Source organism: Podarcis pityusensis (assembly GCF_964106645.2).
Source record: "Podarcis pityusensis genome assembly, chromosome: 2".
NCBI classification, from domain to species: domain Eukaryota; kingdom Metazoa; phylum Chordata; class Lepidosauria; order Squamata; family Lacertidae; genus Podarcis; species Podarcis pityusensis.
Genome location: NC_138029.1, coordinates 4776965 through 4793231, shown reverse-complemented (window position 1 = coordinate 4793231; position 16267 = coordinate 4776965). Strand labels below are relative to the sequence as shown.

Below are 16267 nucleotides of genomic sequence, written 5' to 3'. Positions count from 1 at the left end.
CAAGGAAGCAGTAGGCATTTCTGATGAATAAAGCTCTCACACAGCGGTGTCTTGCATCCAGAGCAGGAGGATGATGGCGACCAACAAACAAGCACTCTCTCGCTTGCTGGGGAAAAAACAAACCAGGAAATGCCTCTAAGGCCTGTCACTTGCAGCTTCATTTCTGAGCACAGGGACAGCCAAACTCAATGGGACAGTCAAACTACCCCTCTTAACCAACTGCAGGGCAAGGAACCGCCTTCCTTTCCGGACACCCTTCCAAGGGCCAGATGTCGGTGGCAGGTGAGGACAGGGACAAATGTGAGGAGAGCCACAAATGTGACCTTCACCTTTGTACAGCAGGCTAGTTTCTACACAACTCCTATCTATCCTCCATCCAGGCAAGCAAGAAGCACTGCCAGAGTTCTAGAACACATTGCAGCCAGGGGGAAACACCCAAGCAGGCCTAGTGAGGTGTGTCACCTGAAGAAACGGTATACTCCTGGGCAGAGTCCCAAGGTAGAGAGGCCCAGACATCCAATTTTTTTGCCCGCAGGCCTTAGTTTCCCCATCCCTAAGCTGGATGTTGCACCTGCTATATAAGAGTTTGCAGTTCAAAGCATCCCTTATAGCAGGAACATTTTAACTCACAATATCTAGGAAGTTCAACTCCAAGGATAAACCTGGAAATGCAGATAGGAAGGCAGGAAGGGCTCTCCCATTCCAAGGCAGTTGTGCAAAGTTACGCAAAACTGGATCTGTTGATGTCAGTACCACAAGTCCTCAACATCAGTAAATGTCATACAGTAAAGTCAATAGCCCCGACTCTTCCCCCCACCCTCCCACATGTCCCCAAAGAGCACACAGAACATCAGGCTTATACAGAGAACATCAGGCTTGCGGGTAATCTGCGATGGAAGTGGGAGACAGGAAAAACAGAGACGAGAGAGAGACAGAAAGAGAACACAATGTGGCAGTCATTCTGCTCTGCTGACCGTGACTGGCCATCCGTGCAAAATGTTTTTTTCCTACCAAAAGACTGGTCCTTGAGTCGGTTCCAAGCGTTCAGGTCTCTCCCTTTGGGCGGTGTAGGTCTAGGCTGCAGCACCCATTCCGCACGCGGGGAATTGGGAGGTTTTGCTTTGAAGGAGTCTTCTACTAAAGAAATAATAGGGTCACTTTTTCTTGTTGTGTTTTTCTTTCCTCCCCAACTCCCTTTTCAAGCATCCCCTCCCCTTCATTTAGAAAGCTTAGGCTGGAATGTATATATATTCACAAATCTGCAATCTGTCAGGCATTCTGAGTGTGTTAAATATTGAAGTTATACAGAGAGTGCTATGAAAATCAGGCAGAAAGTCCACCAGGGTCAAATGATCTCTTAACAGGACAAGACTTCCTGTTTCCCATATTCCCTGTGAGCATTGGCTTGCACACAGTTTTGCCTCCACAGCCATTTCCCGTTTGCTAAAGTGGTCCATTGATCTCAGCACCCTTCAGTTTTTATTTTACTGGTGATATGAAGGCATATTACAGGGGGTGGGGAAGAAGCAGCAGCTGTACTCTCATAACTTGCAAGCTTCACTAAGGTCAAGCTATTGTTTCCAGCTATCAGAGATCAAAACCATCAGGGATAAATAGACATTTCACTTATTTTGGAGATATAATATGTTTATGCACCACATCAAATAGTATCTAGGGTAAACATATGCAAACGAGAATAAGATTCCTTTACGTTTTCCAGATGTATAGTAGAAGAGCAAATTGCAGAAGGCACAGCTTTTCTCATCCCTGGAGAACAAGCTGCACTTATAAAAGAAAACCCTATTCTGTAAAACTATCAGAAATGCAGGAACCCTGTCCTTCAAACTTCTGATAATTGTACACGTGAAAGGGCTTCAAGCTTGGCCTATCACCTCTCCTCAAATCTCACGGCCATCAGGGGAAGTCCCCCTGCAGCCTACAATGTCTGCTGCTCCCCATCACCCCAAAGACAGTTCAGCAGCCCACAGGACACTCTTGATTGCCAAGCCATACTCTGGTGGTCAGAAATCTGAATCCACATCACATTCAGGACTAAAAGGCTATTCTAGCCCAGTGCTTTGAATAATTAAGAGTTCTAGTCAAATTTAAAAACTAATTTTGAGTGGATTGGGGTGGAGATGCAGTCAACTAAATGACCTCATACTGAAAATGCCTGGTCCTCAAATGTGTCAAGAGCTTCTCTAAAAAGGCACAGCAGGCATACTGACATAGCTCTCCTCAGCCTAGATTGTATCTGTCTTGACTAGGCCATCAGGAAACAAAGCAGTCCATTTTATTAGACAATTGTCAAGGAGGCCACTTAGATTTTCTACCCTCTTGAGCCCATGTGGCTGTTACCTCTCTTAGGCTTGCTCTACACATGCAGGGGGTATATTCTGGCTTTACTCATAATCAGTGCTTAATTTCTTGAGGAAAGGGTGCTGGTAGGCAGTGCGCCTGCTGCTGCTGCTTGCCTGCTTACACCCCCACCCATCCCGCCCACTCGCTTGCTCCCCACCTCGCAGCTTTGCCTGGCGCTGCCTCCTCACCGCTTCCTGGGGCGGCAGGCACAGGCTCCCAAAGGTGCTTTGGCACAACCCTTTGACTACTGGCAAAGCGCCCTCCAGGATCTTGCCTGGCGATCATAAACAATCTCTCCTAGAAAAGGAGGGGATTGAGCATGTAATCACTGTCCCTTACACCCCACAACATTCAGCAGCAATCTGAAGGCAGGCTTAAGTTGCAGTTACAGGTACATTTGAAGATTAAATTGAACATGGGCCTACATCCTTTGTTAAGGATGAACCATGTGCTGGTGAAGAGCAGGCGAAGAGCCAAGAGAGTGAGAGAGACAGATGGCTGAGCGCCCAGCCCTTTTATTTGGGTCGTGCCCATCTACCTGGTCATACTCAGAGGGAGTTGGCTCCCACAGGTTTGACCGTTTGAAGCCACATCCTCTGCGTGCCCATTCTAGCAAACAGGCAATGTTGGACTCGACTGCTCTATCTTTATATCCCACACTTTGGTGCAACCCTTTGACTACTGGCAAAGCACCCTCCAAGAACTTGCCTGACTATCATAAAAGGGTCGTGCCAAAGTGCCTCTGCTCTGGCACAACCTTTTTATAATCGTCAGGCACTTTCCTGGAAGGCACTCTGGTGATCGTAAAAGGGTCGTGTGAATTTGTAATGCGGGAGGGGAGGTGGCAGTATGGCATACTGGTTCAGAATAGAGCTACTGAAATTAATAGGGCTAGCTTACAGACTGAATGTGAGGGGATAACATTTTTTAATATTATCTCAAGAAAAAAGCTCAATGAAAGAAGAAAACTAGAACGTTAGGGAGAGGTGTCAGGTGCAACCTCTCTTATTCCTGCTCCCTCAAAAAACCTGCTTGTATACAGTATGTCTTAAGGAATATATCTTAGGAAAGATTGAGAACAGCTCCTCCTCTCTCTTTGATGTGCTAATTTATCACAAGCAGGGAGATTTACACATACTCGGAATATTCACAACCTCTGTGACCAGAAATGGTACAGTCCACCATTCTACCACCTCATTCTGCATTATGTATAGAACGGCTCTGGTTTACCAGGACACAGATCAAAGGAATCATAGAATTGTAGAGCTGGAAGGAACCTGAGGGTCATCTAATCCGACCCCCTGCAATGCAGAAATCTCAGCTAGATCGTACATGACAGATGGCCACTCAACCTTTGTGCCACTAACTGATCCATGTACTGTATTCACTTTGTCTCCAGTAACACTGGAAAGGATCAAAACTTGGCTCACTAGGGCAAAGTTTGAAAACCTGTGATCTAGTTGCTGGCTCCTGCTGCACTGAAGCTAGATTAGCCATAACTTAATCATCCCAAGCAGGTATTTCTCCAGCTTCTCTTTAAACTCTTCAATTGTTAAAGCTTTTAAAACCAACCTTGGGAACATGCTCCCCAGCATAATCTCATAGTCAGAAAGACTTTCCCTACTACTTAGCTTCAATCTTCCTTCCTGTAGCTTAAGCCCATTTGAAAACTACTATTTCTCCTCCTCAGGTCTGAACATGCCCATTCGCCCCCCCCCCCCGCACTTTCCTCTTCATTCAAGGCTCTCACATTTCAACCTTTTTATTACCTTTGTTGCTTTCCTGTCACACCTCCTCTCCAACAATCTATCTCTACAGTCTTTAAATGGACAAGGCCCAAAACTGAACAGAGGGAGGTATTCAGCTAAGATTTAATCAGACTAAACACACTGAAATGAATGAACTTGACTAAGTCAGGTCCATTAATTTCAATAGGTCTGCTGTGAGTAAAACTTCCATTGAATACCACACCAGAGTTCTCCAGATGAAGCCTAACCAGGACCAAGCGGAATGACCAATTTACCTATCTATCCTGGGGAACTTCCTTCCCAAGATCAAGAAAAATAACTTTGACAGTCACATCCACCAAGCCTCTCTCGCAAAGCAAAACCCAATGAGCCCCTTTTCAAATGTCAGCCTCTGGTTTGATTTAAACAGTAAAAAGAGTCATAGAGGTGAGGTGTGCAGAGCCGCCTGCCGTCTAGCAGTTTACCTCCCAAAATATATTTTTTTCCTATCCACTTCCAGTACAGTATTGGAGCCCACCTGGGTTTCTGGTCTGCTCTCCTGTCCTTAAACCGTTAAGCCTTAGCCCTGCATCAATAAGAAAATATGCATTGTATGAAAATGATCACTAAATTCATCTACTGAGGTGATCAGCTGATCCAAAAATGAACAGAAGAATCAGACCTGAAGCACCAAGTTTAAAAACAGGAGCAAATCAACCACATTTCCCCTACACAAGAATTTCATACCTGTGAGAAGGGAAATAAACTTCTGTTTTGTTCAACAACAACAACAACAACAACAACAACAACAACACTTTAGCAACCATTTGAAAAAAAGAAAGAATTATTTGGCAGCATGAAATGTCCCATCTGTTTATAACTAGTAAAAATGATTAAAGAGAGATCTGGTACAGTTATGTCTGGTCTGGAACACAGAAGTCAGACATTACCCTATCGTTCTTGGCATTCACACCAGCACTATTCTGCTATGAGACCAATTACCTGCTTGTCTAAAAACAGAATCGCCTGGCTGGAGAAAACTAGGCCTAGTTTAGGGTTTAAGGCAGCATTTGTTTGTTTTTTAGTAAGTATTTATCTTCCATCTCAAACATGATGATGATGATGATGATACACGCACACAGAGACAAAATACATCATTCACAAAGTTTAATGTGTGAGGAAGGAATCATAATGATCTGATGAAATCACTTCCATTGAATATAAAAATCTTAAAAATGTCTTTAGTGTAACAGATGACAACTTAAGGAAAAAGAGAGACTACTTTGCTAATTTATGCACTGCAGCACAAATGTGCCTGAATACAGAGAATTTCCCGAAGCAATGCACATAATGTGTCCCTTATAGAGGGTGAACTACAATTAAGATGGGTATGTAATGTAGTAGAGCCATAATGGATGGCCACTGCGTAGCACAGGTACCACAAGTAGCATTAGAAACAGTTATTAATGACATGCCTGGACTGGAGCAGGACAGCTTGTACACTATGTTTTCAGGAACAGGCCATGGCTCAGTGACAAGGCCCCAGGTTCAATCCCTCCCATCTCCAGGTAAGACTGCAAAGTCTTCTCTCCCAAATCCTGGAAAGCTGCTGCCAGCCTATACAGAATATAACACTAAGCTAGGTGGACCAATGATCTGAGTTGGCACAGGGCAGCTTAACGTGTTCAAGAAATGCACTGACCCAGAGATGAAAAATTCATCCCACAAGCAGAAAAATACACAGGGTTGGCCAAAACAAAGTAGTCTACCAAGGTTAGACTAGACATGACACACACACAAATTAAAAATAGGGTATTTACAGGATATTTACAATTTAAAATAGCCATGGAGTTGTTTGGGGGTGGGGAGCAGGCAAGAAAGACAAAGAGAGGCTTAAAAACAACAACTTGCCCCTGTCATTGTGGTTTTGAGATGATTAGATTGATAGAAAAGTTTGCTACTTTTAAAAGCTGCTATACTAGGGAAGTTTTTAATGTTTAATGCTGTATGGTGTTTTTAACATTTGGTTGGGAGCTGCCCAGAGTAGCTGGGGAAACCCAGCCAAATGGGCGGGGTATAATAAAAAAAAAAAAAAAAAAAAAAAAAAAAAATATTTGAGCTCAACACTGTTCAGAAAGCAGAATACAAATATTGAATCAAAAGTTAGTATTTGCCCTATGGGCAACAAACAAATTTGAGTTTTCATTTGGATACTAAAAAAAAAGTCAATGACATTTATTTCAACTCTACAATTCTACGATTATATAAGAGCCACTTACATGTATATACACTTCTAAGGCACAATGTATAAGAAATGCAAAAGGGCATCTTACTCAAGTCCATGTAGTATGGAAGCACTGGCTACCATGGAATTAGTTGATCAAAGTAATAACGTTTCAGCGAGCGTGTTCTGGAGTAAAACTTACCATATTTTTTGCTCTATAAGACTCACTTTTTCCCTCCTAAAAAGTAAGGGGAAATGTGTGTGCGTCTTATGGAGCGAATGCAGGCTGCGCAGCTATCCCAGAAGCCAGAACAGCAAGAAGGATTGCTGCTTTCACTGCGCAGTGATCCCTCTTGCTGTTCTGGCTTCTGAGATTCAGAATATTTTTTTTCTTGTTTTCCTCCTCCAAAAACTACGTGCGTCTTGTGGTCTGGTGAGTCTTATAGAGTGAAAAATATGGTAGTTGAATATCACCCATAGTTATTATACTCTGATGCTTGAGGAAGTTTGGGAGCTAGAACAAAGTAAGGTGCTTGCCTCCAAACGGAAAGATATTCACACTTTTCACATCCTGTAGCAGGAGCACAGAGCCTTTGGGACAGCCAGCACTCTCAGGAAGCAATTTAAAATGGAGTGCTTCCTTTTCTAAACAATAAAAAAGTAAAGTGAAAACAAAAGTAAAGTGAAACAAAAGAAAATGAGTTTGGAGGATACTAGGAACCTCTGGACATGAGTCCTGAGACAGGATTTATGCCCCAAAAGGATAAGGAAAATTAAAGTAGGCGGGAGAAGGATGGTACTTCAAACGGACAAAAGCTCAAAATCAGCCTGCCTTTAACTCTTCCCAGGAGCCCTAAGTTACACTCGTTTTTTCCAGGAGTCCAAAGTTACACCCACATACTTTTTGTGGGCAGAGCACAAAAAAGTAGAAATAAGCTGCTATTTCTACTGCAAGGTGGAAGAGTAAGCATCTTGTTTTCATCTTTGTCACTCCACAACGGGGTTTCAAGTCTCCTTTCCTCCCCACCCGTCACTCACTAGCAAAATTTATTCTTAAAGATGACTTAACTTTTTGAAAAATCCACCATTCGACTGCAAGTCCCCACTCCCCTCAAAAGAAAAATTGAGAGAAATTAACTGGCTGTGCTGGAACTGAGGAGATTCCTCTATCGCAGGTGTGGGGATCCTGCGGCAACTCCCATAATTCCTGGTCATGCCGCCAGGGCTGCTGGGCGTGGTAGTTCAGCAACATCTGGAGGGCCAAAGGTTCCTCACACCTATTGTTTTTTGCTACTTAGCATGGCCACATTTGTCACGTTGAGGGGAGACAAAGATACATTCCCTTGTTATTGCAAGAACTTTTGATCCCTGAGACTAAACAGACTGCCAGGAAAGCAGTAGGAACCTTGGGAAATGCACTTCTATTTTCAGGGCTTTAAACATTCCTGTTGCTTCAAGTAATTCAATCCAAAAACCTAAAGCCTGCCTGCAGATGTCAGGTGGCACAGCAGAGGCTTCTGCATTGAGCAAACAATCCTGATAAGGGCCTTAAAAGGGGGGTCCCAATTCACTCCACTTATCTTTTCATTGTGCCCTTCAACTTTTTTAGGCAGTTCAAAAGAGCTGCCTCTTAAGCCTTACAATATAGGCCCAATATGGCTTCTCAAAAGGCCTAGACCAGCCCTTTCCTCAAAGAGCCTACGACTGCATTCAGATGTGGAATTTATTGTGTTAGGTGGTTGTTGCTGTTGTTATAACGCTAGCACTTCTGTCCTGATTTCTAACATTTCTTTTACACTGCAGTACCTGCTGTGGCTTTCTGATCGATAGACTGCCATATCATGCTAAGTTTCAAAAGGCAGGAAAGAACTGTACACTGGGATGCCACCCTAAATTTCATTACATGAAAAATTACAGTGCAAAATTCCCATGTTTTTCCAAGTAAATTGGGTTGCAAAGGAATTTTTTTTCCTTGAAGCAATTAGCATGGAAATGAGCACTAAATTTCCACTAGGTTTCCAGCAGTAAAATTATATTGTGTGAAAGATCACATAAAAGGCAGGAATTATTAGTCAGGAAAACGGAAAAAGCCTTTGCATGTCATCAATCAAGCTTGGATAGCTGAAGCTTTTCAACTGGGCAAAAAGCTCTCTCTCACACTTCCATTTCATCCCTTCCTCACAGTAACCCTGAATCTGTGGGGTGTCTGTTTGTCTGTTGAACAATCACAGAACCAGGCACTTTCCCCCCAAAGCACTAAGAAACTGCCTTCTCTGGAAGCCTAATACATTTTACAGCCTCAATGCTCTAAAATGCCTGAGAACCTAAACTAAAACAAAATGGGCCATGGGGTGTGGTAAGGGAAGATAAATCCTGGCTTTGATTTATTCATCATTATAATCAGCACAGCTTCATTAGGCACCAGTAACCCTAAGAGGGATTTGTTAACAGGTAGAACGCTACAACTGTTCTTGGCACAAGCCCACTTGCCACCAAATGAAAAGAGGCAAAAAGATACACTTGTTTGACTGTTCCACCAGACACAATAAGCTGCTGTTCAAATCCATTATCCAAACTCGTTATTCACTAAGCCAATCTCAGATGTCTAAAACAGCGCTCGGGGAACAAAGCCCTGCATGGAATTAAGTAAATGGACTAGATTGATGGGCTTCAAAGAGCTATTGGACACGTTAAAACAACAATTTTCCTAGCAGGCCATAATAAAACAAGGGAGCTGGAGTCAAGCACAGAGCAGCAAAACTGGGCTGCTACTATCCAGCATGTTCTACACAAGCTTCCATCTACAGCTTCCGAAAAGGAAACTGCAACTTCTCAAGTCAGTCCTTTTGACTGAAGTTGACTTCTCCACTTGCTGGAATTGCCAGACTTGTTTTACTCTCGGGTTGTATACAAAAAAAGGGGGGGTATTGCTAATTGTGCTCATCTGCTTGGCACATTGAAGAATGGGTCTGGCTCAATCTGCGAAAATTGCACAGCACCTCAGGGAGGGCCAAAGGTTCCCCACACCTGCTCTAGAGAACATTCAAGCCAGTTCTCCCCCTCCTCCCCCAAAGAAGCAAAAGCACCAGCTTTGCATGACAAGAACCATTTTGAAGACTGCAGCACCAACCTACATGATTCTCAGGAATATTAAAGAATAGCTTATCACAGCCTCAGTACTTTCACAGTGAGCAATCCCACATACATACTTAACAGTCAACACTGAGCGGAGTGTTTCAATGACTTTTACTGGTTACTGTTATAATTAGGACCCGCCAATGGCTGTGGGTCAGCAGAAGAGCATCCACTTTGCATGCAGATGGTCTCAGGTTCTTTCCATGGCATCTCCACGTAGAGTCAGGAATACCTCCTGTCTGAAACCCTGGAGAACTACTGACAGTCAGTACAGACCAGCCTTTCTCAACCTTGGGTTCCCAGATGTTGTTGGACTACAAGTCCCATCATTCCTAGACAGCAAGGGTAGAGGTCAGGGATGGTGGGAGTTGTAGTTCAATAGTACCTGGGAACCCAAGGATGATAAAGGCTGGCACAGTGGTACCTCTGGTTACGAACGCCTCGGGTTACGTTTTTTTGGGTTACGAACAGTTTTAACCTGGAAGTGAGCGTTCCAAGCTCTTGGAGGCCTCGCTGCTGGCCGGAGCCAAGCCAAGACATACGTGGGGCCTGTGGAGGCTCTGCAACTGGGCTCCAACTGCGAGAGCTCTCCGAGGCCTTCACAACTGCCTGGAGCCAGGCCCCGACATCCGCAGGATGCCCAGCAGGTCGCATCCCAGCCCCAAAGTTAGGTAAGGAACACTTACCTAACGAAGACCAAGAGCAGTGAAGCTGTTATGAAAACAAAGGTGAGCCTTGGCTGACAAGCCCTTTACCAACCCTTGCCCCATCCCCAGCCATAGCAAGATGGGTGGCACCTAGTCCCTGTGGGAGGGGGGGAGTGTAAAATTTTGGGATTCTGCAAGGGATTTTGGGATTTGTTTATGTGAGTCTGCCCTGTGCCTTTGCCTCTGCTTTGCTCCTTTGTTTGGGGGACTTCTGGGGGACTCTGCCTTCTGGCATTGTTTTAGGGATTGTGTGGGGTTTGGGGTTCAGCTATTGGTTGACTGTGTGACTGCAAAAATGGATAAAAGCCCCCCATCCAAACAATCATCAGTGCATGTAAGAAAAAGATAAAAGTTGATTTTTTCATCTACAATACTGTCTTATTTATTTTATAGTATTATTGAGTTCATTTTATGGATCAATGGTCTCGTTAGACAGTAAAATTCGTGTTGAATTGCTGTTTTAGGGGGTGTTTTTCATCGTCTGGAACGGATCAATCCACTTTTCCATTACTTTCAATGGGAAAGTGCGCTTCAGGTTAAGAACGCTTCAGGTTAAGTACGGACTTCCTGAACCAATTAAGTACTTAACCTGAGGTACCACTGTATAGACAATACAGTTAGACCAATGGTCTGACTCAGTATAAGACAGCTTCCTATGGTCCTAATTATTCTGTCATTTATCAGTGAATGTGTTTTCTGATTTTAAATTGGCTGGATCTTAAATATTGTTCTAGATTGTTGAAAGTTACCTTGGAAGGGCTCTGTCCTAAGAGGTGATCTATAAACAATAAAAAATAAACAATACAATGGTTCTGTTGTTTCACTATGGCATGCAAGGAAAATGTATGGTCAACGTGATCAGTCCTTTAGCATTCATAGAACAGTTGATCACTGACCAGATTGGCTGAGGCTGATGGGAGTTGGAATCCAGTAACAAATGGAAGGCCACGGATTCCCCATCTCAGATCCAGGGGGCACCTACACCTAGGGATAGTTGTTATCTGACACCTATTTACACAAGAAAGTTGTATTTTAAGTTAAAAGTCACCATACCATAATATGTATGTGAGAACTGCAACAATTCTCATCCGATAGCATCAACAATAATTAGGTTTAGAACTTGTCACTTTTGTTTAATTTTGGCATAGTGACATCATTTAGCTGCATTAATTGATTTGTCTGGAAAAGTCAAGTTTAAACTCAATTAACTTCCCCTTTCGATGTGAAGCGATGCACACATCCCTGAACCAAATTAAAGCTCTGCTTTCTGCTTTCTATGTTAGAAAGTCTTATCCCTGCAACCTATAGACACTTATCTAGGGGCAAGCCCCATTGTACTCAGTGAGACTTGTTTCTAAGTAGAAAGCCACAGGATTGTACTCTTAAGCAGTTTTTGAGGTTGTGAGTGACACTACTGATTTGAAGTTAGGAAAGGATTCAAGAGTTTGCAAGACTGCAAGTTGTCTGTTACTGTTGTTAACTTCTTTGGCAAAAAAAGGTAAGTAAAATTCTATTCTATTCTATTTTATTCTATTCTATATTGAGCATATATGACAGCCAGGAACACTGGAACATAGTTCCTTATGCACTGAAGCAAGACTCAGCAGAACAGCTCTAGAAAGCAGTTTCATCATGCCCCACTTTTCTTTAAAGGCAGACAGGACAAAAAGAAGAATTTTTAGCTTAGCTGTAATGCAGAAAGTATTTGCTGTTGCACTGTGTGCTCTGCCAAAGTGGTATTAGATGTAAGTAGCTGAAAAAGGCAAATCAACAGGAAAAACAAGAACCATAAACTTGGTCTGTAAATAATTATGTATTCAGCTTTTACCAAATTGTAGGGGGTGGGAATTAAACTCCTCTCCCAACAACGCAGCCAAATTACGGCAAGCAGAATTTTTGGAGGAGGATGGAGGGTTGCTGCTGGTGTTAAAAATAATAAACGGCAGAATGCACAAAGTTAAATGCCTTGCAAAGGTACAACTCTGATGCAAGCAGTAGGAGATTGCAAGGGGGAAGGGAACTATTTAGCAACAGAACTCTCAAAACAGATGCCCACTCCAAAAACGAGATTGCTGTGAGATTTGATACATAAAGTCAAGAGGGGGGGAAACTCACACTGTCCACCATAGGACCAGTTAAGAATGACTGTTTGGAGCTGAAGAGGAGACATGGTACAATAAAAGAAAGAATGAGTACTGTGATCATCTAGCTGAGGATGCAAAAAAAATTTGGAGGGGGGGGAGAGAGACACGATTAATTTATTTCTTGAATTTCTATCCCACCTCTTAAAAATCCCACATAGCTAAAACAGAATCAAACTAAGAATTTGACCAGGCAATTGTACAGCCAGGAATCTTTCAGACTCCAGTCTGCTGACAATACCCCTGCCAAATCCAAACATCCCCAGCTTGGAAAGGGAAGCAGAACCTACAGAAACAGTGCGGCCTGGGAAGTGATCCTCCATTCACCACATTTCCTCCAACTGCAGGAATATGGAGGCCTGATAAAGTAACCACTGGAACTGGCCTACAGAGCAGGAATATGGAGGCCTGATAAAGTAACCACTGGAACTGGCCTACAGACTGCCTGACAATCATCCCTGGACAAAAGGAATCTTCATTTCCTTCTTCCCTGGATTTCTTTCCCCCTATTTCCCATCAGGGCTTGGACAGCCATTTTAGAAGGCAGGAGTGGAAAAAGCCTAAGTAGAAGAGGGCAAATAAACAGCTTCATCCTGGCATGCCTTTCATGTTTAGCAGCATATGTGCAATTTATGCTGTCTCTGCAGACTGAGGGGTATGTCAAGCACCCTACAGCAGCTCACACATATTGCAGAGGACAGAGATTTAAATACACCCATGTTTTCCGTGAAACATGCTTGCTGGGGCTGATGGAAGTTAGAGTTCAGCAAAAAAAGGAGGACCGAAGGTTCCCCATGCCCGGCCTAGGAGGAGACCAAGCACAGAGAAGATGTTAGACAAGACAGAAACAGTATGATTCATACCAGTCAAAAACAAAAGAAGCATCTCTCTCTCTCATGCTCTACAAGGACACCAAAGTGTTTTCTTCTTCTGGTGCAAGCAAAGCTGAACCACATAGAGCCTGCATGGCAGGAACATGATATTGCAGAAAGTCTCAGGATGGACCGAGAAAACCTTTTCTCAGCACCATCCAAGGCATGATGACTTCTGCAGCCACTGAATGTTGAGAATCCAGCAGAATTAGGGCCCAGCCTGGAGCTTGTCCAAAACATGACAGCTGTGAAATCACCCCTTAGGGTGTACGCCCATACTGAAGAAGGAAGTCAGCATAACCCAGACAGGGATTTCGGTGATTAAAATACTTTTCTTTAAAAACTCTATGGTTCCTGGAATTCTTTTGAAATTAAAACGATGCTTTAAAATTGAAACTGGTTTAAATTTGCATGAATATGTCACTACTACCACCACATTATCAGTACTTTGGTTATAGCAATAATGGAGGTGGAACTGATTATCTGAACCTACTGTTTGCAGGGATAAGTTTTGAAGCTGGACTGTTTGGTGGTAGCCTCCACAGAATGGAAGCGGGGGGGGGACTGCTTGAGGGGGGAATTACACACCACAGGTTAACCATTCCAAGCCCAGAATGCCTGCTAGGTATTGTCGGCACAGTTCCTATGTTGTTTCAGCAGTCTTTGAGTTACAGTAGCCAAGTGTTCTTATGTCTTCTAAACGAGGACACAATAGGGCATTCAGCAGTGTAAACTGTAAAATAATTATTTATTTCCATCATTCAGGCATACAATCCAACCAAGGAAGGGGCTACTATGAACAACCAGATGGATCTTCCACAGGGCACGTGACTGAGAATGGAAACCATGCACCCATGTCCCAAGACAAGAGTGCCTGGTTGGGTGGTCTGAGGAAAGAGTGTGACAATTGACAAGATAAACCCTGGGAGAGTAAACAACAGGCATCCATCACATTTTAGACTGATAGGCTGTAAAGGATCAAAGCCAGCCTTTCTCAAACTCGCATCCCTAGATGTGGTTAGACTACAACTCACATCATTCCTAGCCAACCTGGCTAGTGGTCAGGGATAATGGGCAAGAACACATAGGGACCCAAGGTTGAGAGATGGCCAATAGGCACCTTACACACCAGATTTGGCTCCAGGAGCAATTTTAGCTGTGGTAGGGCTACCTGCTCTGCTCACCACCTGCCTGAGAAAGGGTAGGATGTGCCAGGGACTGGTTGGATAAAGAGGAATGATGGGAGGAACCAGCTGGGGAGGATGGCTCACAGCCCTGAGAGTGGTCATGGAACAACAATAAGTGATCAGAGGGAGAGGAAAAGGAAGAGGAGGTGTCAGAAGCTGAAGAGGTAACCGGGCTTAGTGAGCTGGGAGAGTGTGTGGCAGAGAGAAGTCCAGAATCAGAGGCAGAAGCTGAGGCAGGCGAGTGGAGGAGGGAGAGGGAGAGTCACAGGCATCTCCCCCTCCAGCTGCGACAAGCTCTCCTCCCCATCTCCCAGAACCAGAAGAGGCATGAAAAGGGTAAAGAATTTTAATAGGCCAAGATACTCTACACCAGGCATGCTAAACCTTTGACTCTCCAGATGTTGTTGGATGCCAACTCCTATCTGCCCCTGCCAGACTAGCCAGTGGTTAGGGATGATGGGAATATGAGCCAACAACATCTGGAAGGCCACAGATTCCCCATCCAATGTTAGTGTGATCTAAAAATCAATTTGAAATGATCACTGCATGGTTTGGCCCCTAGCAACATGTTTTCTCCCAGCAACAAGGTTTCCTTAGCAACAGACTTCTTTATTAGATGTGCTCTGAAGGAGAGAAGAGTGGCTGAAGAACAGAGAGGATGAATGACTATCTGTACATAGTTTTACTTTATTTTCCTTAAGACAGTAATTGTATAATCTGTAATGTTAATTCTTCAATAAATATTTTAAGCAGAACTGGAATGGGGGAGGTATTTACTCCTACATGGGAATTCACCAACAGATGAGCTGAACCAAGAAAGAAGATTCTGGAAGACTTTCTAGGTGACTCTGTTGACTGAAAAAGGAACTTCAAATGATTGATAGAATGCCCTGACAATCCCTGATCTATATTTTGTTGCTATCTCCCTTTGGATTTTATTAACATCCTGGCTGCACTGTGGGTTGGTGAAGGTTTTCCATTTCAGCGGAGGATCCAGCTCCAAGTCTACTCTCCAGAGAATGGAGTGGCTCCACATTCTATAGCAGCTGGCCATTCCGGCTTTAAACCACAGGTGCTACTCACAGGGAATTGTCAACTAAAGTTTAAGGCAAAAATGTGCATGTTGGGGCGGCACCAGTAATTTGAATCTGTTTTAATCATCACCATGGGCAATGCTTATCTGATGTATGGCCTGATCCCTAGAGCATAAAAAACCCCTCAAAAAACTGTTAAGATACTGCTTGGTCGTGTACGATGTAAACCTCCTGCAAGGAATGAGTGTTCAGTGATACGCACACAGGGATAAGAAAACACATAGGGAAACTTCAGCCTGCCCAGTCCAATGACCAGATGACATCTACAGCAGGTCCACGTGACAAGCTGAGGGGAAATGGGAAAGTAGGGTGACCGTCCGTAGCTGTTTTTTTCTTTGGCACAGACTAGGTAACAATGAGCACGAACTCTAGCAACCAAAATGCAGTGGTACCTCGGGTTAAGTACTTAATTCGTTCTGGAGGTCCGTTCTTAACCTGAAACTGTTCTTAACCTGAAGCACCACTTTAGCTAACGGGGCCTCCTACTGCCGCCGCACCACCGGAGCACGATTTCTGTTCTCATCCTGAAGCAAAGTTCTTAACCCGAGGTACTATTTCTGGGTTAGCGGAGGCTGTAACCTGAAGCGTATGTAACCCGAGATACCACTGTACTGTCCTTGCAAATCAGGGCAGGCTGTGAGACAAGCAAGAAGGTCAGGATAGCTAAATGAGAGAAGAAGAAGAAGAAAGAGATATCCCTTGTCACAGGAAAACACTTCATAAAAAAGAGAGCGCTGGGAAGGGAAGAACATGTGGAGAGACAAGCCAAAATCACATTCCTGTTAGGGTGGAGCTCTGTTTTTGCACAGCTGGTAACAT

General features: G+C 43.8%; 1 protein-coding gene across 1 annotated transcript in view; it reads right to left on the bottom strand.

Moving 5' to 3' along the window:
- The window catches only part of LRP1 (LDL receptor related protein 1), a 321217-nt gene that overhangs the window by 287438 nt on the left and 17512 nt on the right, over nucleotides 1-16267 (bottom strand). The window contains 1 exon segment of the mRNA XM_080996568.1: nucleotides 1012-1137. Within this exon segment, the coding sequence (XP_080852694.1) occupies nucleotides 1012-1137 (126 nt within the window).